General features: G+C 35.7%; 1 protein-coding gene across 5 annotated transcripts in view; it reads left to right on the forward strand.

The window, feature by feature from the left end:
• Positions 1–26555, forward strand: part of LOC148672975 (disabled homolog 2) — a 50043-nt gene that overhangs the window by 7233 nt on the left and 16255 nt on the right. The window contains exons 1-3 of one of the 5 annotated variants that reach the window (XM_088629069.1): positions 19266–19405; positions 20959–21089; positions 23378–23572. In XM_088629069.1, coding sequence (XP_088485195.1) covers positions 23488–23572 — 85 coding nt within the window. In that variant the 5' untranslated portion in view covers positions 19266–19405; positions 20959–21089; positions 23378–23487. Of the gene's footprint in view, positions 1–8561; positions 8765–19265; positions 19406–20958; positions 21090–23377; positions 23573–26555 lie in introns of those variants that run through there. The other 4 variants (XM_088629072.1, XM_088629068.1, XM_088629070.1 and 1 more) reach the window with 4 other exon arrangements.

Consider the following 26555-nt stretch of genomic DNA (forward strand, 5'->3'; position numbering starts at 1 on the left):
CGAATTGAGTAGATGTATAAAGTGCAGAAATGTAGGGTTTTTCATTTTGAGAAAAAATCTTATGACCCTGAGTAGTTTTGCTGTCTCTGAATTCCAGGATATGAGGGAACTCATTGGTAAGACCATCTATCCCAAATGCAATATTTAAAATGAATACAGATGTTTCCCATTAGTTTCCTTTAAGACTCACAGGATTTGGTATTCGCTCAAATGGGACTATGTGAACACTTTCCAATTGACAGTGACACTGGACATCGAACAGGTTCATGCAGTTATGCATAATGTCCCCCTTTGCATGCAACTAATCAATGTAAGACCATGTGTTGTAAACAGTTGTCCAGGTGAGTATATTCCTAATTGTCTTGTTTGTTTGTGCACCACTTTGCAGTATTGATTATACTACTGTTTGACTAGGCCAATATTATAATCCATATTTTCAGTCAAATACATTGATACTTTTAAATACCATATTTCAGTACTGGAATTACCTTTCTAACTTAAATTCTTTCAAATAGCCAATGGGTAACCAAGTGTCTTTCATCTTAATCCAGTTAATCTTAGATTTTAAATACTAACACAAATACAGTACATCATACTAGTCATTAAATAGGAAGTAAGAGGCATACTTCACAGACAGAACATTTATGTTGTGTCAATACTCATATTCAGTTAGACATTTCATGTTTTATTCTAGAGAAAAAAACAATATCTGCTAGTGTTTAATTAGTGAAGTCTTTCACACAGTTCTTACAGATCCCTCTTTTGAGGTGTTAGGATTTCAGTGTTTTGAGTAGGTCTATTTGGAGGTGAAAACACACTGTTCATTATAATATTCTAAATTACATTGAATTGAATTTGGGAGACAATGTGTCTCATCATCAATCAGTGTCTAATGGCATCATTCAAAAGTATAACCCTCTTTGAATTGAATTGTCAGTCAAGAAAATGACTTGAAGACAACTATCCAAAAAACAAGTACAAAAAAATGGAAATTATGTTATTCTTGCCATCATTTTTTGTTTGGAGGAGATTATGGATTATCTAAAAAAACAATAAGAATAAGTGCTCAGTATCTGACAAAGCTTTTGGTTTGGTATCATTTAGATCTCCTACTGTATGTAAATACCTGATCAAAGGCAAGAACAGTTATTTGATGTCCATTCCAGAAAGTATTGATAGTGACTAATAGCTATGAATCCTGCAACACTTGCTCATTCACAGTAAAGTAAGATTGTATGTATGTTAGTCTGTTCAACGACCATAGATCTGCAGTATGATGCCTAACTTGGTTCTGGAAAGTGTTTGGAACATTGTCTGGATTGTCCATTGTGTGTTTGTTTTAAAACCAGTTGAGCTTTTTTCATTACTGCAGTGACTTCTGAATCCACCTCAGATCCATGCACAGTCCTAGTTAGCCCTTGGGTTGAAAAGAACGTATGAATGACAGAGTGGGAACAGAATTGTGTATTCTGAAGTCTGAGGAAAAGCATCTTTGATTGCATTTGGTGAGAATGAGATAAAAATAATTTATCATTCCAAAGAGAAAAGGATGAAAATGATTGCAAGACAATTTTGAACTTTAATGCTTTCAAACTGGCCTATATCCTCTTGTCACTGTCAGCAAACCATGGAAAGTATTGCAGGGAGGAAGGAAGACCTCTTCCTCCACTCAATCTCTTTTCCAAGGCTAAAGTCAAGTTATATCCCTTCTATTCTTTGTACTAGGAAATCAGAGGATTCACTATATAGCTGTCACCCATTCCCTTGGAGCAATTAATAGACATCAAAACATGCAGTCAAGTTTTAAAAATATCTGCAAGGCTTATTAATTTAGTAGTATTTTTATTTTTAATATTTTTAATTATAATGTCTCTGTGGAATTTTAATTTGGACGACGTGTTTTCAAAGGTAGGTGGGACACATCAGAAGCTTAATATTTTGCCCTCCAAGTGCTGTTGGCTGAATTGCTATGCTGCTGCTTAACTCTGCCATATAACACGATGTATTCCCAGAATGAGGAAATTTGTACAATACTGAGACAGTAGATAAGGGAGAAAGAAAACCAGATCACTGGTTAGAGTTTTGAGAGCCCTGAAAGTCTGGTATCTTTTATTCTAGTATTTCACAGAAGCAACACTGACTCTAGAAGATTCAAAGTCTCTGACACCACACCTCACAATTGTTTGGTTGGAACAACTTAAACATCACCTACAGCCTGCTTCAAGTGGCAGTAAATGCCAACCCTGAAAAGTAAATGTCTCTCTCATCGTCACAATAAATTGTCACATTTTCCATTAAAGCACAATGTTACTGCACCTTGAAAGACCTAATAGGCTAAAGAGACACAAAATTCTATAGTAAAGGGAACAATCACAGCAAAAGAAAAATATGTTTTTGTCTGTGGATTAATCAGATGTCAAAGACTCCAGCTATGATACTTCTTTGCCCCCAGAAGTGCAATTGGATTCTGAATGTTAAATTCCAAAAGACAAAGACTTTTCATCTCCCATCCAGGTGGAAAGAGCACTCTTCCATGTTACCTCACTTGGCCCAAATAGCTTGCTTCTTCACCATGCCATTTCTGGCAACCAGTGCTTTACACTGATTAAGTGTTTTAAATGCAATAGTAACATTTGTAACTGTAGTTAAAAAGTTTATAGTTAATTGTTTAAAATTGTTATTGCTTTGAAAATAATAGGCCTAATATTACATTTAGTTAATAATGATTACATGTAAAGCTTTAAAACTACTACTTTTTTGTCTCTATATCAGGTCAAGTTGGACTGTGGGTAATAATTCACTGGATTGCGGTTTTGGATTGGGTTCATTAATATCAGGTCAAAGTCGAAACCAGGTCTTTCAAAATCAGACCTGTGAAGGACTCACATGCCTGTCAAATTAAGGGAGCTCATTTCTGCACTGTGTGCAATGTTGGAAAGAAGCAGAGATGGCAGCAGACAACTGGCAGCCTTCTGAACCTATCATGCCCTGCAGTTAGCTGTACTTGCAAGGAAGAGGAATAGTAAAAGGTTGGATGAATCAATACAAGGATACTGTACATACTGTAGCATTACATAACCAAGAACAGCTATGTAATGTATAATGGGGCTCAAAGTGTCCTTGCTAACATGCCAACATCAAATACACTCTCAGTCACAAGACAGAACAATGGTCACAGGATGAAAACCCTATGACTTGACATGTCCTAAAGATCTAACAGGCATCTCTGTGGAACAGCCAACCAAACCAAAGCAGTGCACAAGCAGAGATATCCTGCAGCTGGAAGTGTCTTTGGGTCTCAGCGTGTTCTGTCAGGACCTAAGACAGAATTGTCGAGGTCTGAAATCTCCTTGAAAGAATGGTTGTCAAGGTGTGAACTGTAACCATGAGGAGTATCAAGGATGAAGCTAAAATCATCAAGTCTTGGACTAACAAAAGAAAACTGAAGTCAACAATGCTCAAGCTGAAGAGGCTCAAGGAGGAGTTCTCTCAAAAGTTGCCTTCAAGGTCAGGCCTTCAAACTGTCGCCATATGCATGTCGACTCAGATCAAGACTTTGTCAAGGAACAGTAGTGGTCCAGACAAACAGCTGCCATCAGATGCATCAGCAAAAAATGTTAAGTCAGAAGACTAGTGTTTCCTAAAAAGAAAGTAGGAAAAGAAAGAAAAGGAAAAACTAGCAGCCAGCTCTCACTAGTTCTAAAAAGTTTCAAAATCCACAGAGCCCAAAAGATCCTGGAAGAATTCTTGGCTGTGTACACAGCCTGGACTAGCAAGTGCAGGAGGAAGATAATTTAAAAGATTAAGTAAGATGATGCTACTGCTTGATAGAGAGACAATAAATTATTACCTCAACTCAGCTTCATAGAAGATGAGGAAGGAACCAGGTGACATGGTAGGGTCAGCATAAAGCACAGTGACAATACACTTTCCAAGGAGTAATGGCTACATGGCACCTGTATAGTATTTGTAAGCCTACTGTCTGAATATGTTGCCAGGAACAGTTTGGTAATTGCATATGATGTAATTCTGTCATTTATATCACCCACAGCATTGATTTGGCAAGAAGATACTAAAAAAAAACTATTTTACAATCACAATCATTTACAAATCAACTACAGAAGGAGAGAAATTTACTAAAAAATACTACTTGTTTGGCAGCTTATCAACCCTACCTTACAAGCTGTTTATTTTGTCATGTTTACTTTTTGTGGTAGTGTCTTGCTAAACACTAGGTTTTGATATATTTAAAGTACTGGAGAACTGCGAGAAAATTATGGCATTCGGTATGTTCTTTTCTGCTGCCATATGCTGAAATCATAACATTTCAAAGTCCCTTAGAAATGTCTTTCATAATTGTTACCATATGTTTCAAAGACATATCTATTACATTCCTTAGTGCTGAGTGTAATAGAAATTTAAGTTGTATGTACTAGTTTTTAAACATAACTTTGACTTGGGGAACAATTAATTTCCTTCAGAGTACAGACATTCCAAAAACTCATTTGTATCACAGCATACTTTCACTGAAAAACTCATTGTGCAAATTTTGAAATGTATTTATTCCAAAAATATGGGGCATAGACATAAGTAAGAGGTGAGTCATACACTAATTTTAACAAGGGTACTGCAGTGTGTTTTTCTGATCTCTTTGTTAAATACGAATAAATGAATAGCTGTAACTGACCTAAAAATCACAAAGTATTGTGTATGGCAACAAATCTTGCCTAAATTATTACTATTTTAAAATTTAGTGAGAAATTAATACAAATCAAAACATTCCACACAACAGTTGAACCAGTATCAATGTTCATAATACAAACAGTAGGGGGCCTCAACATGCTTTAAAGCATATTCTAGTCTTTACGTTCTAAAAATAAGATAAAGAGCTAACTTTGTTTAATATGTGGTCAGTCTGTGGTTTTCTTTTTAGAGATATAGAGGTCTAGCTCTAACCAAATATACGTGACTGTAGTAGACCAACAAAAAGCAAAGTCTCCCAAGATCATTCCAAGTAATATGCATTGTAAGTGCCTTAAAGGTTCATCAAATCTACCTCTTCAACAATTCATGGTATACACTATTATTGAGTTGTTCTTGGGCAGAATATTGTTCCCATACAATCATCTCTCAGAGCATGTTTGAACAGATCAGAGTTACACTCCGAAAAATGTTTATGGATACTAAAAAATATATTTGATATTGTGCCATTAAGCCCAACCTTTTGATCACTTACATACCACAAAAGAGGGTACCATGATTGACAAGTTTCTTTTACATACTCTCTATTTATTTTTTCTTGATTTCAAATTTCTGTTCCACCAAGACAGTCCGTGCCACTCGTTGCATGTTAAACAGCTTCCCCATTTTCCAAGGATGGAAGTCTGATAATGTAATAATTATCCATTCAATACATTCATATTTAAAGTAATAAAAATCTTTAGCATATTGAAGGTGCTTATTTTTTGTTTATAAATATAAATATTTTTTCAAGATCAATCCAGGCTACTGCACACTATATTTCAGATTGTTGCTTGCTAATAAGAGAAGATAAGATCACTTAATTAGCCATATACAATTCCCTGCATTAGGAATTAATATTTTTCACATACCCCCAGCCTGAGAGACAGACACACAACCAGGGAGAAAAGGTTGGAGTCAGAGCACAGGGTCAGCCATTGTACAGCACCCCTGGAGCAGCTGGGGTCAGGGGCCCAACAGAGTAGGCCAACAGCCACAGGATTTGAACCAGCAACCTTTCAGCCACAGATACAGATCCGTAGCCACAGTGCCACCGCTCCACCCCAACAAACAATCAGGACACTGATTATACAGTACAGTAATGTACAGTAAATCAGTTTACATTTCTCAGCTCTTTAAACGCTTTCATTAATTTTTCATCCAAATCCACAATTGGCACCATTAATGATGGACTATGTCTTGGCATAAGGTAAACAGTGCCTTGCAAAACTATTCACCCCCCTCCCACACTGTCCCTTTTTGCTGAATTATAAATGATCTATATACACATATTTAAAGTAATATTCTAAATCAAAATGTAAAATCTCAAACTGGACATTTCTATGGGTAAAAGAAGATAAATGTCATCAGAAATTGCCAAGAAAAATCCAATACTAAAATATGTTGATGCCTAAGTATTCACCCCCTCTGGAGTGATGTAAAGCAATAGATAAAAGCACTTTTTGGCAGCAACGACATCTGTGAGACGTTTTGTAGAAGTCTCTACCAACCATACAGAACTTTCACTCATTCTTTTTCGCAAACCTGGTTAAGTTAGTTGGGGTTTATTGATGAAAAACTTTCAAGTCTTGCCAAAGACGGTCCACTCAAGGATGTGACGTTCTAGGATCAAGTCACTCTAGAGCAGTTCTGGCCTTGTGTTTTAGGTCACTGTCCTGCTGAAACAACATTTTTGTTTTTTTCAGATTTATGTTTTCCTTTTTTTTTGTCTGTATTTCTCTTCAGCGATTTTCCCTTCAGTCTTCACAAGCTTCCTCGTCCCTCCGGAGCCCAATAACATAATGCTGACATCACCATGCTCCAGAGCAGGGATAGTGTTGACTAGGTGATGCACAGTGTGTGGTTCGTGACAAATGTATCATTTTGCACTTTGACCAAAAAGTTCAGATTTTGACTTATCTGACTACAAAACCTTTTTACAGTACCACATGACTGTAGTACTGTTTAAATGTTATATAGCAAATGTCATGTGGGATTTGAGGTGAAATTGTTTTCAGTTATTATTTCTTTTTTCTTTTTTCAAAGTTGTTGGCCTCAGAGTGACATCCCTAACCAGTTTCCTCCTTGCACAGCTGCTCATTTTGGTAGGACAGGTTGATCTAGACAGTGTCTGGGTTGTACAATATGCCTTCCATTTCTTAATGATTGACTTCACCATGCTTTGACATTTTTTACTCTTCTCTTGATCTGTGCCTTTCTACTACCCTATCCCCATGTTATTTTGAAATTTCCTTAATCTTCATAGTTGAATCTTTGTTTGAAATTTACTAAGGGACCTTACAGAAGCTTGTGTATTTATTCTGAAATTGTGTGAACCTCTACAATTGCACACAGACAGAGCTATTCAAATAGTTGTGAGACTTTTCAAAGTAATTTTCTGCATCTGAAATAATTTAGGCCTGCCATAGCAAATGGGGTGAATACTTATGCAATATACATTTTAGTTTTTGATTCTTCTTTGCGGTTCTTGGTAACTTGCAGTTTTGTGCTTTTCACCCATACAAATATTTGTTTTGAGCATTCAAATTTTGATTTAAATTATTTGCATTGGCAAGATGTACTGTACATGTTTTATAATTCAGCAAAACAGGACAAGATTGGAAGGGGGTGAATTTATTTTGCAAGGTAACTGTAATTATAATGTTTCTAATTCAAACACTTTTTTCTGTTTGCATATTTCAAAAATGGATTTCGACATTTTTCCTGGAAAAAGAAGGAATGTACTTTTTAAGCCAGTGAGGGATGAGTCACTCAGTACGTGTTGATATAACCACTTTTTGAGCAACATGTACAGTATAATATTGTCCCTACAGTACTGTATATGCTGATCTTGAATGACATTAGATATTATGTTACATCTTTATAAACTAGGCATCCACATCACACACTATAAAATAATAATTTTGTTTGGATACTCGTGCTTCAATAGGAAACTATGCTTTCTTCAATTTATAGTGTAGACAGTACAAATACAGTATGAAGTACAGATTACGTGCTAACGGTCACTGATGCACTTTTCCTTTTTACAATTTATTCTTCTTGTAGTTATACAGTAGGTGTCTGTAGGTAAACAGCCACAAATCTAAATGTTACTTGAGGACACGGTTAATAAAAAAGCAATCTAAAGATCAATACAGGTACTTAACTTTTTTAAACCTACCCCTTATACCATAAAGTGGTAAAAAAACTGGCTGATATAACATTAGTTTATTAACCCTTTACAATTTCTTGCATTAGGAATTATCTTTTCACATACCCCAGCTTGCTCTCCATGAGACACACAGACAGGGAGAGAAGCTGGGGGTCAGAGCGCAGGGTCTGCCATAGTACAGCACCCCTGGAGCAGTTGGGGTGAAGGGCCTTGCTCAGGAGCCCAACAGAGTAGGATTCCTCTGCCAGCTGCAGGATTTGAGCCGGCAACCTTCCAGCCACAGGCGCAGATCCTTAGCCACAGAGCCACTGCTCCGCATATATTTGTGAAGGTTTAATTGCAAATGCAGTAGGTATTGAACCTCCATTTATTTTTAGTTTCGGATTACCTAAAGTTTAGAACATGAATGAACTACTTCAATATAAGAAAAAAGAACTTGTGAAATTGACTTTAAAAAGGTTTTAACTTAGCACCTACTTCTAAAAAGAAAACTACTTTATTGAATGTGACTAAACTATAAGTCTCAGGTTTAGTCGCCTTGGAGTGAGCGGCTAAAGACGGTAAAAGAAGCATTTTGGAGTAGGTATGGCGCACAGTGGGTTAAAATACTTAAATAGCAGCAGCTCCACACTGTGGGGGAGTAACCCGGCCCAGGCTGCAGCAACATCACAGCGCATTCCTGGGCAGTTCTTAGCTGCCAACATCTGATTAGAACCATATCTGAATCGCTGAGAACTTGCCTTAATCCACATCAGGGAAGGGAAACGACTTAACAGGGCCCCCGTACTGTCTTATCTGCCGGCCGGGAGACCCATTGGAACATGTAGAATCAGTAAGCGAAGTTAGTCACCGGTAAGTGAAAACTGCAACGTTTTAGCAAGTTTGTAATAAACTTATTTTTTAGGGAAACTCGGATTGTCTGTTAAATGTGCTCGACTCGAGTATTTATGCAATTTTGTAAAAGAGCAACAGTGTTTGTTTGAGGTGCATGGATGTAACTAGTGTTTAAAGATACATAAACTACTATGATTGGGTTAAATCTGCTAAATTTAACAAGTGGAGACATGAATTGAGACATTGTGAGTGTATAAAATTAAATTTTCCAATTAAGAAAATTCTTAGTATTTTTTCCCCTTTCTATCGTTTGTATTTGTGTTGATTTTGCGGTTGTTCATAGTTGACAATCCCAGGTAATTACCGAGATTCAATGAGCACTCTATTCAGATTCAACACATGACAGATGAGATTTTACTGCGATTCATTTGTAAGAGTTACTGCACTCGACTTTATTTACATGTCGATGAGCCCGACTTGATAAACGGTAAAGAAGAAACGCGATACAGTCTGCAAATAAACGTCACATAATTGACAAGAATAATCCTGGAATGTACAGGCTGTATTTAAGTAATCTTCATGGAGCCATTTGATTACTTTACCCACGTCGTGGAAGAACAATTAGGTTCGGCTCCACAGATTTTATCACCGTTTTCTTTGTAGCTGATGTGCAGTTTTCAGCCTTTTTAGATGTACTATCCAGCGTTCTAAATGACACATTTGGATTAGTATTTTCATCAGTATAACGTGGTTCTAAAAATCAGTTTTAAATCTGTCCTTTCGCGGAATTAAATTATATTACCAAATTATCACTTCCGCACTGAAAATCACTTTGCATCTGTGTCGACTGAAATGATGCCACAACTAAGCCGATCGATTTTTTTCCTTTTCACGTGTGGGATCCAGATTTAAAAGGCGCTCTAAGACGTTTCCTGTACCCACTGTGAGGTACAAGTGATTTAGTGTTTGTTCTCCAGTGCTGAACGGTACAGCTTTTTTTTTTTTGCCTTTGCCTCCAAATTCACAGGCGACTTGCTAAATTAGTGCAGTGGATTATTAAACTCCAAAGTCATTTTACTTTTGCTTTGTTTTAAGAAAACTTGGAACTTTTAAATCTAATGTATATAGACACTATACTGTACGCCCATTATTTTCTCCTTTAAAACAAATACGTCCAATCTTAATGTCGTCAATATTAAGAACAAAAAAGATTAAAGATTAAAATAAAAAAGTTTGTCTTGTTAGTTTATATGAATTAAGCGGTTTGTCAAAAGGAGATGTCATATTTGCATGAGTACACACTGACTATAGAATGGACTCTTAAGGGAGATGATATTCAGCCCACAAGAGAGGCACTCAGGAGAAAATGTACATTCTGAATAATTTATTTTCTATTAAAGTATGTACTTTCTTGAGAGGTTGATTATAGGCTTCCTAATATTCCATCCCATTTAGTATACCAAATATATGGAATATGCAGTGTTAAAGGAATATTTTAAGTAGCTGTACTTTTAAAATATAAACAACTGCAGAAAGTGAAACTTTTTTATGTACAGTAGTATCTACTAGTAGTATTATAAGTTCCCTTGTTTTCTGTGAGATGTGTTGGGGCTGAGATGTAAGGTTATCCATTCTATCATGTAAGCAACATACCGAATGAGATCCTAACAGTAATGGATTCCTCTTGATCCACATGGAATATTTCACAACCCCTTGATCAAATCAAGTAGTTATGCAGGCTGGTTCAGAACTGATCCTTTTCCTATTACAAGTCTGCAGATACTGCAGCTTGGCAATGCGGTTCAGACAATGATTGGGCACGTTTTAGAAGCTACAGAGCTAAAACAGGCATATACAATTATGGAACCACCAACATACTTGGCCATTGATGCAGTGAAACTTTCATTGTGTGGGTGTTGTAAAAATTAAGACAGATAATTAGACTAGGCTTTAATATGCTTTAATATGCTATGCTTGTTTCATAGATTTTCTTTCAAAGTTTGACAAGTCTCTGGAAGTGGTTTCATCCCTGTATGAGGTTTTTGTGCTCGAGAAGCAATTCAGGTTTTGCCTTGTCAGAACTTCGAAGGGTTTGTCTTTGCACATTTTAGTATATTAAAAACCGACCTGAGACTTGAATGTTGGTCTGTGTTTATTGGTGCCCTGTTTGTTCCGATCTCATTTTACTTGACATTGTATGAAGTGGTTTTTAGATAGACCTCTCACAGTTTTTACTGTCATTGTGGCTATATTACTCAAGTCTTGCAAGTTTGGATAGGTTCCTGTCTGTACTTGTTCATATTTATTTCTAGATAATTGAATTTTCTGTACTTGTAGATATAAAAAGCAAAAAGTGGTTTTTTTCTCTTAGTTTACATTTAGTGCATACATTTTCTCTGCTACAAAAGTGTAGTTTTATTTTTCAGAAGGACAGTGCACTTACACCATCTAATGCTTTGTCCTTGCTTTCCAGGAAGTGCCACTGTAAAATCATTATTCTCCTTTGGGGGAAGATAAGGGTCGAAGGAATTATTTTGCTATCTTTACAATTGGTTAACTTGTAAGCCTTAGTAAGTAAAGTACTATTGGGACTGCTGAGACTGTCTTTTTTATTTATATATATTTTTAAAACTAGCTGACACAAGAGCTCAACAGGGCAAAGTGACACTTATTCTGGGTTACTAAACAACTAAAATGTATGGTAACTCTTCATTGGCCATTTTCTGTAACTTAAGAGTTAAAGGAGAACTGAGTTCTTTCAAAGTTCACTCCACACTTGCCTATTTTTTTTTTTTTGGTTTGTTTGAGCATGTGCACGTTTATCCAAAATGTGTATATAGCCATTTTCCTCACTTGCCCTCAGCACTGCATGTCGGTGATCTTTGCCAGCTGCTCTAAACCCTTCTGTTTCCTGTCTTATCTTCAATCTTATCTTGAGTTTTTTCTGTTTAGTACCCTTCCGTTTAAAATTCAGAACTCTGCCACTCTAATAGGAGCTTGTTTACATTGAGAATCTGTGTCTAATAAAACCCAAGCAGACACAAACACGGCATGGTGTGTTATTTTGGTCTGGTGTATTATTCCTATCCTGCTGTACAATCTGTGATGTGTTTTAGGAAAATCCACTGCTCACTTTAATTTGGAAGGTCTTTAGTTAGCATTTTGGAAAAACAACATGTATTAATTCTTATGAGCAGCTTGATTCATTTAGCATTGCTTGCCTTTTGCTTTTGTGATCACACCTTCTTTGAGCAAGATTCTCAATTTGTACTGTAAAAATAAATTTCATGGCAGGAAATCTTTCCTTTTGTGATTAGGATCCTATAAAAAACATGGAACTTGAGGTTTTGGTGTTCATTTTTTTTTTTGTCCAAAAGTGTGTGGAATCTGGAGAAGTACTGTATTTTAATGGGCCTACCACTGGTGATATGAGAATTGCATAAATAAAGATGCTGAAATAAGTCTGTAAAGAATGCTAGACTTGGACTTTCAAAGACCCTATGCTATTGGGTTTCTGGATTCGACCTGTTTTTGCAGGTGTATTTTGAAATGAAGTTATTGCCGTTCTGACTCGGCACTTCAATGTAAAAGCAGTTCACTGACCACAGCACAAACTCAAACCAGTGTGGGAGTTAGCATGGAAACATGAGGTTTAGGCCTCGTAAAGAAAACAAATTCACATCAGAAAGACCTGAAAAAGAAAATTATTTGTTCCTTTGCTTGTAAGGCAGTCTTAAAAGACATTGGGTAATAAGGGCTGACTTTAGCATCAATGCCACTTAAAGCCAGGTCTACGTTGTGAATAATTACTTAGAAAGAATAGTTTTATATTTTACTTGCATTTTTTTTTCACATTTGGCACATAGTGGTGATGAATCCATTCATTACAAATGCAGTGGGAATCCTACTGTATATCTTTTTCTGTGCTCATAGGGCTGTTAGGTAATACTGATGCTCATTTCCTGCTCATCAGCACTACATATGATCTTGTGACCTAATGCTGGCCCTTGAAAATACCATGCATACCAAGGAAATACATTCTTTACATAAACCCATTGTCAAATAACCAGATGGAACTATTCAATTTTAAATTGTTTCACTTAAGTCTCAAATAATGTGAAAGATGTTCCCTGCAGAACTGGTGTCATACGCTTGATGTTTACAAGTGGAAGTGGATGATTGGTATAAAACTGTTGGTGATACAGTAGTTAAATTACTTAAATTTTCAGCAGATACATTGCTGCTCTGCAATAAACAGCATATGTATGTTTTTTTACATAGAGTATATATAAATGTATACATCATTTAATGAAAGGTTACAGTAATTTGTAATAAATGGCTCTTTAACAAAGTACAGTGGAAACTAGCTTTCATCTTTAAATTTTGTGGATGTTAAAGTTATTGTTCAATAAGTCTTACATATATTTTGTTCTTTATTGAAATAGTAATTCACAATGGTTTGGCATTAATAATAAGTCTTTGGAGAGTGTATAATCTTTTGAGACAGTGCAGAGAATCCTTTCAAAATGAGTAGCAGTGTGAGTAGCAGTGTGATGAAATGAAACTTAAAGTAAATTAACTTTAAATTTACCTGCTTTATTAAATATATATTGGACTTTAATATTTTAAATATCGGTATCAAACAATATCATAGAATGCAGAATCAAAGAAACCTACATTTTATTAAGTTTTCAGTAGAAAAACTTGATGAAAAGTAGGAAGTATCAAAAAATCTTATTTAAGTGTATGAAAACTTTTTTTAAGATGCACTGTCAAAATGAAAAGATGACAAAGCTAGTACTGAGTATGACCTCTGTGTGTATTAACACAGTTCTGCCATTGCATTGAACTGATCATCCTGTTGTGGAATGTTCCATCACTATTCCTGTCTCTCAGCTGTCAACGTGTTACCCCTGGACAGCCTCTGAGCATGGTGATCATTTTTAATCAGAAAACAAACTACAATCAGTCTGCTGATGCACAGGCTATTTCTGACATTTCTAGTTCTGGACCAACTGCAGTTGATTATACAGAAGGATCAGGAGGCTGTGACAGCCTTGGATTTCCTGGTTGTGACCCTCTGCTTTCCTGGTTGTGGCCTGTCTCTCGCTGAGCCAGTTCCCTGTTTTCTCTGGAATAGCCTGCTGTAAGATGAAACAGAATATCTCATTCTCCAGACAAAGTCTCTGAGAGAGACTGCTGATAACCTGAAGATATCTTCATTACTCAGTCAAGGCCTGGTCATCTCTTTAGTCATGTTCTGACTTGGGAACTTTATTATCCTGTGAGCAGTGCTTCTCAAACACACAATAAACCTCTCTGCTCTCACTTTAAAATGTGAATGATATTATTGCATTGAGCTGTTGTTGTAAAAGATTGTTGCATTTACTATGCATTGCCCATCAATATTCATGTGTACCCCACCAAAGGGTTTTAATCCATCTTATTTAAGTGCTTTACAGAAAGAAGGCTTGCTAAATAATTTAAGGAAAATGGCTTAAGTTTTCAATGGAATATCACCATTATTGATTCCTGGTATCTAGGTAAATCCAGATGGTAAATTATATTAATATCTGTTAATATAATCTAATATCTAGGTATCACCACACCATTAACTTAGCTGTACAAAACACTTTCATGGCAGATCACAGATACTGTACATAGGGCAAAGCTAAGAAAGATTATCCATTACAGCATGGTGGCTTTTATCCTTTAGGTGCTATTTATCTACTTTGAGATAGATGTGGTCAGAAAACATGTAATAAAATTACATTGCAGTCTCATATTTGTGCTGAAAAGTATAAAACTATTTCACTTTCTTTCTTAGCAATTTAATGAGGAATTGTTTTGGTTATAGTAAGGTGTCTTGAAGGTTTTAAAACTTTAATGTTTTACAGTTTATTAATGGAAATTAAATTTCCTGACTGTGTCATTCTGTAAAGTTATAAAACAGTTAATAGTTTCCTGTTTTGTGATTGCAAAGGGTAACAGTACAGTAATTGTGTTAAGCTGATACATGCTCATTATCTGTGTTATCTAAAAGACAATAAATATAATTGCTTTTTACCAGGGGTTGAATTTTAATATTAATCTGTATGACTTGATGTGGAAACATGATCCCTAAGTGCAATTTTCAACAACATAAGATTCATGTCTATCGTTGATAGACTCTTGACCTTTGCAAAATGTTGCTTTGGAGAACAAGCTACAGATGATTAAGGCCTTCATTGGTTACGTGATAAAGCTTACCGTGTGGTAGCACCTGTTGATCATACTTTATGTAAATGAGCCCTTCAATACAAGATTTAGTATTTGCCCTTTGAAATATACAGTATGCCTTGCAATATGATAAATGAATGTGTTTACTAACCTTAGAATTGACTTAGATATCAACAATATCCCCAGGAAAGGTTAATGATCAGTTTGTCAAGAGTACATGTTTTTTATAAATTAATTTTTTAAAGTTTTTATTTTAACATTGAAAGGTGATAAAAGAATGAAAAATGCTCAAATTGAAGTGAGGGTTGAAAAGGGGGTGCCTGTGTGCTGTAAATAACTGGTATGGGCAGCACATGGTCTCCTCTTTGATGCAATATTTTAAAGACCAACATGTAAGGATTGTTGGTCTTTTTGATTACAGTATTTTAATTGATCTCCATTTTTTTGACCGCATGTTTCACTGTCATTTTTTTCAATCAATGGGTTATGCTTCTGTATTGACTGTTGGGAGAGTTTTGTTATTGCTCCACTAACAACATGCTCTGTTGCCAAAGTCTGGGATGGAAGAGCGGTGTGGCTCTCATGAATAACATTGCACACTTGTGAACATCTACAGTACCATGTTTCAAGGGCTGCTGCTGCAAAGCAAAGTGGATGCGAGTACTTGTACTCCAAAAGAGACTCTACCAGTCTGGCCTATCATTGTATCAAGTTTTTCTGCTTTAATATAGTTAATGATCCATTTTTTACTATGTTTTTCTAAACATGGTGAGGGTTACATACTGCATGCTTTAGAAGTGCTGTTTTCTTGACTTCTCATTTCATTTTCTTCATATTCAGGGTGTTTATATACAGTGTATATATAAACAGTTTTTTTTCCTTATTGTAGGTATGTTGAGAATGTTTTCTTATTCATCCTTTGATAATCCTTTCTATGGACTTTAATGTGTTTGTGCTTTGATTAATACTTTGATTTATCAATTACCATGGAAATAAGCACTGGATTATTTTCATCACTTAGGAGTTGTGTCAGTAGATGGTAACAGAAATACATTTAAGAATAGGAATAATATAAATTACATTTTATTTAATACTGATACTGGTGGTGAATTTGGCAAAATTTATATTTTTAACGTTTTTTTAGTCATTGTCTTCAATAATCAGATACAAACCTCATATTTTACAAATGGAGACAGGAAGACACTTTCAGATGGATTGCATGTCACGTAAACCTCAATATCTGTATTTGTGGTACAAGACAATGCTTTAGGTACATACAGTATGCACGTACTTGAACTTTAAATTTAGTTCCAGAAGACTTCATAAAGTTTAACCTACTGTAAAAGGCATAAAACTATGGTGTCCTAATCAGTTCAGTTTGAGGTAGGCTAAATAATAATATCAACAGTATTTTGGTTCTACAGTAATGTTTAAAAGGTGACTCGACTAATAAGCTCACATACTGTAGGTAGTACATTATATTCTTGGACTGGCTAGAAGTGAATTTCCAAGGTTTGTCGACTGTCAGTGTTCATTTTGTCTTGCTGCAGTGATGTAATTAGTCATCAAGGACCCCCACTGTACTGGTACATTTTTGCTGGATGTTTTGAACTCTGTTGTACAGTGTGGTCTCCATTCACTCCAGGCAGTGCGAAATTCTGGCACAGTCCTTTTCCTCTGCCCCTGCCCTCACCCCTTTTGATGTGAATATTTACAAGTAAGACATAGCTTTCGTGCAGGGGGCCAGGGAGATAAGTAGGGATGCTGGCTCAGCCAACGGCACCAGAACAGAGGAAAGAAGATGTTTACATCTATTGTTCTCTCACTTTATATTTTCTGAACACTAGTACATTTGGGTTTTTTTCATAGCCGTACACTGTGCAACTGTGCATGGCAGACAGATTTAATGTTTTTTTAATTATCAAGAGAGTTTGTGTACAAGTACAAAATATGTACTATTTTGTTCTTCTGGAAAGATTTTTGAAGGCTGGAGCTTTGTTCTTTCAAAATGATCAAATTAATTAAGTAGCAGTAGAAACCTTTTAAATTTGTTATTTTGTTTATTAGATAATAATAATTACCATTATCCAAGCTGTTAAGTCACCTGAAGCAGATAAATATCTAATATTCATATACACAGTAGATGGTAGTGTGACGTATACTTTCACAGTGAAATCCTGCTTTATTGCTAGAAATCCTGTTCTGTTATTCAACCTCAGTTCACCCACTTATTCCTAATGCCTGGCAATTAAGCAGCAGAAAGTATTTTTTTTACTTGATTTCATTTTTGAATACTGAAAAATATTGACCCTAAAAAAAAAATGTAACTTTTATAATTATATATAATAATTTGGTATCCTTCAAGATGAAAAGTGTTATGTTAATACAAGGAATTAATTTTACAGACAATTGTTTGTACATACTCTCTTCAAATCGAAAACATCTGCTTTTCAAAAAAGTTCAATAAAGTAACTCAATTGGAAGCAGTTAATGATTGTTTGCATTGCACTCTTCTTTCTGGAAGACCCCAAAGCACATACAAAAAGGGAGTCACTTGATTCATTACTGATGACCTATACAGGAGAACAGATGGAGAAGTGAGATATTACCTAACCAATGGAATAAAAGTGAAATTTGAGCAGGAGACTGTGGTTAACACCTCTACCCAATTACTCTTACAATGTCATGGGATCTTTAATGACCAAGTAGCCAGGACCATGATTTAATGTCTCTTTCACAACTAGGCAGCTCCTGCTACACAACATCTTCAATCACCATACTAAGGCATTGGCGTGGGAATTCTGTTCCAAAGGGAAGAGTGCCCCTTACTGGTCCACCAATACCTAGACATCTGGTACTACCTAGACGTTTTTCATCTCGCTATTGAATGGGTCCAACCTTGCTTGTATTCTGAGATTTGGCTACATACAGGGGATGGACAAAATAACGGAAACACTTAACAAAAGAGAAATCATATTTTGAGGTTCTAAATTGCAATTAATAATGATTCTATACGTGTTTATTATATATGCATGGTAGAATTACTGCCAAGAAAATACAAAACCATTTTATGGGAGCAGGGGTCCCCTATGGTGCGAACATTCTACTTCAATATGTTACCATATTTCAAGATGATATCCGCCCCATATTAAAAGTTTCAAGAGTGAGTTTCATACACACCGGGATGAAGTCAAACACCTTTCATGGCCTACCCAATCGCCAGATCAAAACATCATTGAACCTTGATGGGAAGTTCTTGAACGTAGAGTATGGATTAGATTTCCACCTCTTTCATCTCTAAAAACTGGCTTCCCTTCTTCAAGAATGGTACCGTATTGTGCTAGAAACGTGCATAGCAGTCTTCCATGAAGGACTGAAGCTGTTCTGAAGGCAAAGGGCAGATCAACTCCTTACTAGTTAATAATTTATTCCTATGTTGCTTTCTATTATTTTATCCTCCCCTTGTAGCACCTTCATTTAAGACATTGTGAAAAATAATTTCAATAAAAAACGTAATGAGAATGAGTTGACCCAGTCTCGAATGTTAAGGATTCACTAGTGAAAGTGGTTCTGGAGATGGATTATTGGAGGTCACCAGGGGTTATGCTGTAGGCAGCTGACTCCTCAAAACATGCATAAAAACTTTGGAAAAAAGGCTGATCTTAGCTCTTTTTTGTGCTTAAACCTTCACCCCTTTTCTCATTACAAGTTAATATTAACGCGATTACTAGAGATTGACACTTCAAGGAACAAATATAAAAGTCCTGTGGAAGTGGTCAGCAGGTTGATGTTGTGGATGCAAAATCAGTGGAATCCTTTAACATTTTTAATACGTGTTGAAGCTCTTCAGGGATTTGTTTCTTTAAACACGGAAAAATTATAAAAAAAACTTGCTATGGTATAGATGAAAATGTTTTATCACGTTGGTTTAGATTGTTATTTGAGAAATGCTCAGTAGTTTTAAAACGAAATAGATTTAGCTTAGTTTAGTCTTTTTGTGTGCTGTCAGATAGTACAGGTATGTGTACGTGGACAGGTTTAGATCTGTCCACGTTTTCGCTTACCTCCAGGATGGTCTTGAATAATAAATACCTGAAACAAATGCTGAGTATACAGTAACCGCAGGTAGGCTACTGAATCTTCTTGGCCTTAGTCTTCATTTCCGCTAATGTGCTTCAGTGGGATTGTATATACTCATTTAATAATACAGGGTGACTTAGAAAAGTTCTGTAACATAAGCGAAACTGTTTGCAGTATTCAGATTGTTCATTCGCAGTCACACGTTCTCCCCAGGAAGCCATGAAAGACGTCACCTCTTGGGCAAAATTATTAACTTTTTTAATAGCTCAACCTTTGCACAATCCACAACCTTTGCTCTGCAGACTAGTTATTTTCTCTCCTTAGTCGTCGAAGAATAGAGCACCTGGAAGTCTCTTAGAGGTACGTTTCCACTGATGTAAACTGATTAAGAATATATGCAGTTATGCATAAGGTGTGCTCATCCTGTTCAGAATCTTAATTCAATGTGCATAACTTTCATTGAGAACCTTGTCTCTGCATTTGTGTTCTGTGTCAATCAGAATTATGAGGAAATCATTTTTTTCTGTAGTAATTTACACTACAGTGTGTACCTGAGATCTTTCTATATTAAAGCAAATACAGTATTTTTATATTTTACTACTGTGATACTACAGTAGTAACAGCACGGTGCTTTTGTTAAAATGATTAAAATACTGTATTACAGTAATGTTACACATTTTAATGCAGACTAAAATATCTATTTTTCCTTTAAGATAAGGAAAATGTTTTTATACAGTAGTGTTCTTGTACTTGCAGCTTAGGGAACTGTATGACATGTTTACTATTAAAATTATTTTAGAAATAATTGTAGCTTTTCCTCTAGCTGTATTAAAAATAGTTTTGTACTAAAAATAGTATGGATTTTCTAACACTCACTTGGAATCTAGTCAGCAGAAATGGGAAATGATTCATAGTATAAGTATCCTGTATTATTTTTTGAGCATTTATTAAGATTGCACTTTTAAAGTAGGAGACTTTGGCTCAAGCACAACACATTCTGGCATGTTTGTTCTTTCTTGTGTGTGCTGAAGAGGTTACAAATCCAGCCCAATTAATGAGACTCATACAGTCAGTGTTGCAAAAAAATCCTTGTGATGCCAGCCAGGGTTTTCCAATCACATGATAGCATCATGATAGCATGAGTTACTTTATTACATCCTTTACCTATGAGAGCACAGATTCCTCTGTGACCTGAGCACAGCTGTTCCCATAGGACAGCAGCTGTTGCTCTTTGCTCTAATAATAGACTGACTTATTAAAGCTTTATTTTACCCTCCAATTACATGTATGGGTATTTTAGGATTGCATGTATTGAATGACATTGTTCACTTAGGGTTGATACCCCTCAAGTGAGGAAGGTAGAATTGGAGGCTAATTATAAAACACTGTTTTTATAATGGTACTGTAGGTCTACAGTGTAAGCCTGGAAACATTCTCAGTTCCATGATTTGCTTCATATTTATGAATGGAAACTTTAAAGATGTTACTGGTGGGCAGCAGAGAGTTAAGAAACAGGTGCTCTATTTTGAAATATATTGATATTTTGAAAAGTATGGTTACTAAGCAATAGTATATTAAGCCTTTACCATGATGCAGAGTACTATAAATATTATATTATCCCTATGAATTAATATCTTTTGAAGTGGTAATCAGTGTCATGCTCAAGCCTCTACGGTCCTGTGTTATTCAGTTCATTTACATGCTGGTCCCACCTCAATTTGTTTCCTGGACAGTCTTCTTGGGTGAAAGGTTCGTTGAAGCAAATTTAGAAATGCAACTATTTTAAAACCTTGAAAGGAGACCAATTTGGCTCATCTCACTTGTAATAATCCGAGAATCTCGTGTACTGTAGGTATTTCTTAATAGGTACACTGGGGTCAGCTTAAACATGATGCCTGTGCCATGTGTTTCAGACACCTGCAAGTCTTCCCAGTTTGGAAACAACAATTCTTTTCCACCTTGGCTCACTGCTATAACTCTTCGGCCAGAGCAGAGGATCTGAAGAAAGCAGACTCAGTTTTACATACGTACAAAAATTCAATCGGTCCGTCTCATTATTTTCATTCTGCGAGTCAACAGTTCCAACATTAGAGTTACTGGTGGAGGACTGGTGCACCTCTCATCAAAAACAAGAGCCCAACAGTTTGGGGAAATCCCTGTGTTCTTCAAAACCATCTAACTCTTGTGGCATTCTGCTAGATGTGCTGTGACTTACACACAAACTGGTGCCACTGAATCCCAGTCACCATTCACTAATGACTTACCCACATTGAAAACAGCAGTCTCCAGGGCGCAGTTCTGCCTAGTTTTTTCTTCTCTTACAGAACTGTAAAATGTAAAAATCTTTAGTTTTGATGTTTTTTTGAAGTCATTTTCAGTCCTCCTTTCTTCCATGGGTGTCTATGGGAAGACGTTTTATAATTATGCCAAACTGGCCTTTCTACTATCAACAGTGTGGTTTTGCATGGCTGGACAAACACACAAATGCACAAACATGTCAGTAGCTCCTAAGAAGAAGTTTACTCTTCTTATGGAAAATGGTTTTTGAAAGGCAAAATTTATTTTTTTTAAGCAAAGCTATACTGTACATCTTGTTCTCTTTCAGCATTTACAGTATATGTACTATAGCTGTAGCAATTAATTGTATGTAGATTTCATTTTGAAGCATCTGTTTTAGGTGGTATGCTTTGATGTTCACTCAAATTTATATGATCCAAAAACATTTAATTGTGCTGTTTTCTCATTCTGTGCATGTTGGTTCCTCTTGCATATTTCTTTCCTTGAAAAAATAGCTGTGTAAACTAAATTTAGGATTATGTGAACATGATAAATGTACAGAACACACAGAACTTGGCAAAACTGAACCTCACTGTGGTCTGGAGTATGTTTGTAAATATGTGGTTTAGGCTTTGGATTCTGGGTTTGAAGTACAATTTCTGCTCTGTCCTGTAGCAGCTGCAGTTATTGGAGGCTTCTCTTTGAAATATGACTACAGGAAAATACTTCTGTGCCAGCTAAGATTTAATTTATACATTCCAGGTTTGATTTAGTTTGTATATTTTTTTAATTCTGTTAGGGTCCCAATTTGCCTTTCCTTCTCCGCACAGGGGTACCTTTTATTCATTTGACCACTGCACATTTATAAATTACACCATGTAATTATACTATCATTAAACTTTAGATATTCATATCCTGTTTCCAAATAAGTTCATGAACCTTGTCTGTTAAGTGACATTTCCCAATGCATTCTGGAGCATGTCAGAAGAAACTTAATAATAGGACTTAAAGGCAGCAACTTAATTGTATGTGGTTTACCCAGGAATACTTGATCTCGTGACTCATGCTTCCTACAGGTAAAATCATTCGGATTCAGGGCAGGTAGCATGGCTGACCAAACAATATCTCCACAACTTGGATGGTCTGTTTTTCTCAAAGTGTTTTAGCTGAGGTAAAGGTGCTGAATAAAATGTTGCAATACTCTTACAGGAGTGATTCAAAAGTCCCATTTGGGTGGTTAGTGTAGGCTTTTCTCCTGGTCAAACATACTTCCATTCTCAAATCCCTTGATGTCCTCAAGGTGTGGTGGTGCTTATGATCTCAGTGGTCAATAGATTTGAAAGTTACTGTATAACTGTCTACATGTATTTTTTCCAGTTATATAAGAATTCTGTATCTGATAATTGGTTCTCACTCTATTTTCAATATCTTACACCATGTAAGGTATAATGCTATATGTTAGTGATACCGTATTACCATTTTATCACTCTGGAGCCTTTTCACTGTGATTTCATGATTTCACTTATCTACTCAGCCTTATTTCCAGATTTGTTTAATCAATATTCCCAAATCATTACAAATTGCTATAATCTTCTTTGAAAATTTTTTGAATAAAATTGCAGTGATGAGTCGGCTTTAACCACATAACTAGAATGTTGGCTACACAATTCTGTGTGTCTCCTGTTTTCTCTTAATTGGCCCTAAACTTGATTTCCACTTTTGTCCTTTGGATCTTTGTGTTGCTGCTGAACTTAAATAATTGAGTTGACTCAGCCAGTGCTGCTCAGGATTTTGAATACCTGAATCAAATTCCGACATAATCTTTTCGTGTTCCAGACTAAAAATATTCAATTCCCTTTTGTACGTCTGGGTATGGTATTCCCTTCAGATCTGGAATTGGCCTGGTTCGTGTTGGCGTATACAAAGGTGATTGTTCTGTGTGTCTGGCATACAAGGCCGCATAGTGAAAGTCTAATGCTCATTAATCTAAAGATAATAAAGCCGAGCAGTGGCTGAGCATTTTACCAATCGCCTTTTTCCACTGTGTCCCCACAGGCTCCATTGAGTATGTGTCGCTGCTGAGGTCTGCTGCTTGCAACAACGTTCTAGAGGAGCTGCTTTTCATTTAGACACGTCTGTGCATTGTGTGAGGCTGGCCTTCAATCATGTCGACAGAAGTAGAGACAAATGCAAACAACCAGGCAGATCTGGCTGCTGTGAAGACTCCATCTAAAAAGGAAAAGAAGAAAGGTAAGGGAAGAGGGCATCCAATATTCATGTGGAGACGTACAACAATTCACTGATCTGAAAGGTGTGATTCATAGCTCAGCTACTGCAGATCTTTACAGCCTTTTGGAGGTACACTTAAACACCTGGCCAGTATCTTGAAGAACAGTACTCCACCTTGGATTAACATTAAAAAAATCAACTTGTTTGTAACAGGTATGCCACCGCGATATTTTTCCCACAGTCCAATGCAGTATATTTTTATTTTTCAGGATCGTTCAGATATCCCTAAATGGACGTGCTGGATTTGCTCAGCTCATACTTTATTCCATATTTCTTTGTACCTTTCAAGTCTAATTCCAGATTCTCCAAGTAACAACACATAAGTAACAAACATAATTCTCCAAGTCACAAACATAATGCATCTGAACAGACAACCCCTGGATAAATCTCATTTACTTGTGAGTTTGAAATGCAAACAGGAAATCCACACCCAGATTTATATAGAAGCATCAATTTTCGTTATCTTGTGTTATTTCCTTATGTAACAGTACATTACAAATTGCTGTGGAATAGGCCAGTTACAGTATCCTAATGTGTGCCCTAATGGCATATTAAATTGCTGGTTAAGTCTTCACAACCCACGGCAAAGACAATTGACTGATCCTAATCTACAGTCTATGTCGATGCTATCTGGAACAGAACTCTAGGAATATGGAATATTCTATCTATTTTATAGAAATGTAATTTGCTATTTTTTTCAGCCCTTACTTTATTTATTAGAGTTATTGAGTTGTGAAATGAATTAAAATGTTATCCAGCGGTACAAACAAGTTACTCCAGCAATAGTAATTGAAAAATAATCTGGGCAGCAAGAAGAAGAAAAATAATTAAACAGGTAATTTCAATTTTATACAGTAGTTTCATATTACAGCATTTTAAACACTTTAACACAAACTAGATGTCACCTGTGTTGCTCATATCTACTTTTTATGTCAAATCTTACCTTTCATCCTTTATTTGAATAATGTGATGTGGATTTTGCTGGTAAAAAAAGATCAGTCATTTTCATTTGACTGAAGAAAAATGAGTATGTTCTCTTGTGATAGGATTTTTCAAAACTGAATCAGACCACAGACGAAAACTAACCAAAGTATGCAACGTTTCCAGGGATGCTCAAAACGCACGTTGCTGGGGTGTATGTCCAGGCATAAATTACTCTTGCCCACTTCTACCTTACTGTTCGTGATGTGAGCCTTGATACCCTAACAGTTTAAGATATCTATGGAGTGTGCGACAAGGACTGAATAGAGAAGTTATTTTGACTTGACAGTTTGTGAGTTTTCCCATTTGCAGTGCAATATGGCAAACAACGTGAAACTTTTTGTTTACTCTGTGTTGAAATGTCAAGACTGTGTCCAGCATTACAGCACATTCCTGGAGTAATATCTGCTTTATTTGTTCTAACAGAATTTAATTCTCTTGACATGAAATGTACTTTCTCATTACTAACAACAACTGCAGCTCAGTTTATATTCACTTGTATGACAAAATAAAAACATTACGTGAGACTTTCTGACTCTGCAGTAACCTTAACGTTATAATAGTAGTTATCATGGTTTTCATAGAATGACCCACTTGCTTAAGAATACATTATACTGTAACAGCAAACCTTGTTGTATTTAGGAATTGTCAATCCATGCACACTGCAGAGCTTGGCAAACTAGTTATGTTTATATGAGATTTGAAAAAATGTACAGATCAAAACTTTGAACATTTAAAGGCGCTTGGCTGTTATGATGTGTGATTTCATATGATCCAAAAAACCTTTTATTAAAGATGCATTTATAATATATCTACTGTTTTTGATGAGCAGTTGTGAACAGAACAGGAGGAATGTTTAGATAAGATGTTTCCACAATTTTATATCTGGAGCAATGTTCTGTTTCTTCAGTGTTGAGTGAAATTCAACAAATGGATATTTCTCAGTATGTGTGAGCAACCAGAGATACTATAAGTTGAAGTTTCTTGTACTTTTTACCGATATGTAGTTGACAACCATTATGTAAATTAAACAATATTTTAAATAGTTCTTTTTTGCTAGATATCTAGGTGCAGTGTTTTACAGTAAATGCTTTGTAAAATAGATTTTACTGATGAATATCCTATCACTACCAGGACAGCTTTTGGTTATAAATGTGTCTTTCAGTTGTCCGTGCTTTGGTGTGCTAGAGTGGTCATTCAGTCTAGGGAATGGAAACTTTCAATTTCTTCCACTTCTGCATCATCTGTTCAGAATTAATAGATTCACATCCTTTTGCTGTAGTGAAGAATGCCTTCTCATGCTAAGCTTCAGGAGGAAAGGGACTAGAATTAGGTTTTTCTTATAATTAGGTTTTTCTTATAAATAAAACCACAGTAAAAATATATTAAAATAGTTTCTTATGTGCTTTATGATTCAGTGTGGAAGTATTTTCAGAACTAAAGAGTTATTTTACTATGTGATTTCTTTACCAAAGCATTTCAAAACATTTATAAATGATAAACTTAATAGTATCTACTGTATATATAGTTTTGACTATACATTTTTGACATTGCTACCCTTCATGTAATCCCATGCTGAAAGACTTAAGTTCACAATAAGTACCTTTTTACCATTTTATAATGCAGAAAAGTGACTCCTTCTGGTAGGACATTTCAGAAACCTATTTTTAACTTAAAATATTGACATCGCAGAGTTTTAATTCCTAAAGGCAAATTTTCAGCTAAATTCTCTACTTTCACAGATCAACAATTTCCAAAGAGTGATAAATATACAGTACACATTAACTCAGGTTTTAAGTATTTCACATCAGTATGTTCAGACAAAAGCTGCAGTATTTACTGCTGTAAGTTCGTGCCAACTGTAGGATCTAAATTCATCCTTAATAACTATTTACCGCTGAAAAATTGTAACAAATACAAATGAGACAGCAGATGATGTATTACCTGTGTGAGAGCTTAAAAG

This window comes from Lepisosteus platostomus, chromosome 4 (assembly GCF_059453375.1).
Source record: "Lepisosteus platostomus isolate fLepPlt1 chromosome 4, fLepPlt1.hap1, whole genome shotgun sequence".
NCBI lineage: Eukaryota > Metazoa > Chordata > Actinopteri > Semionotiformes > Lepisosteidae > Lepisosteus > Lepisosteus platostomus.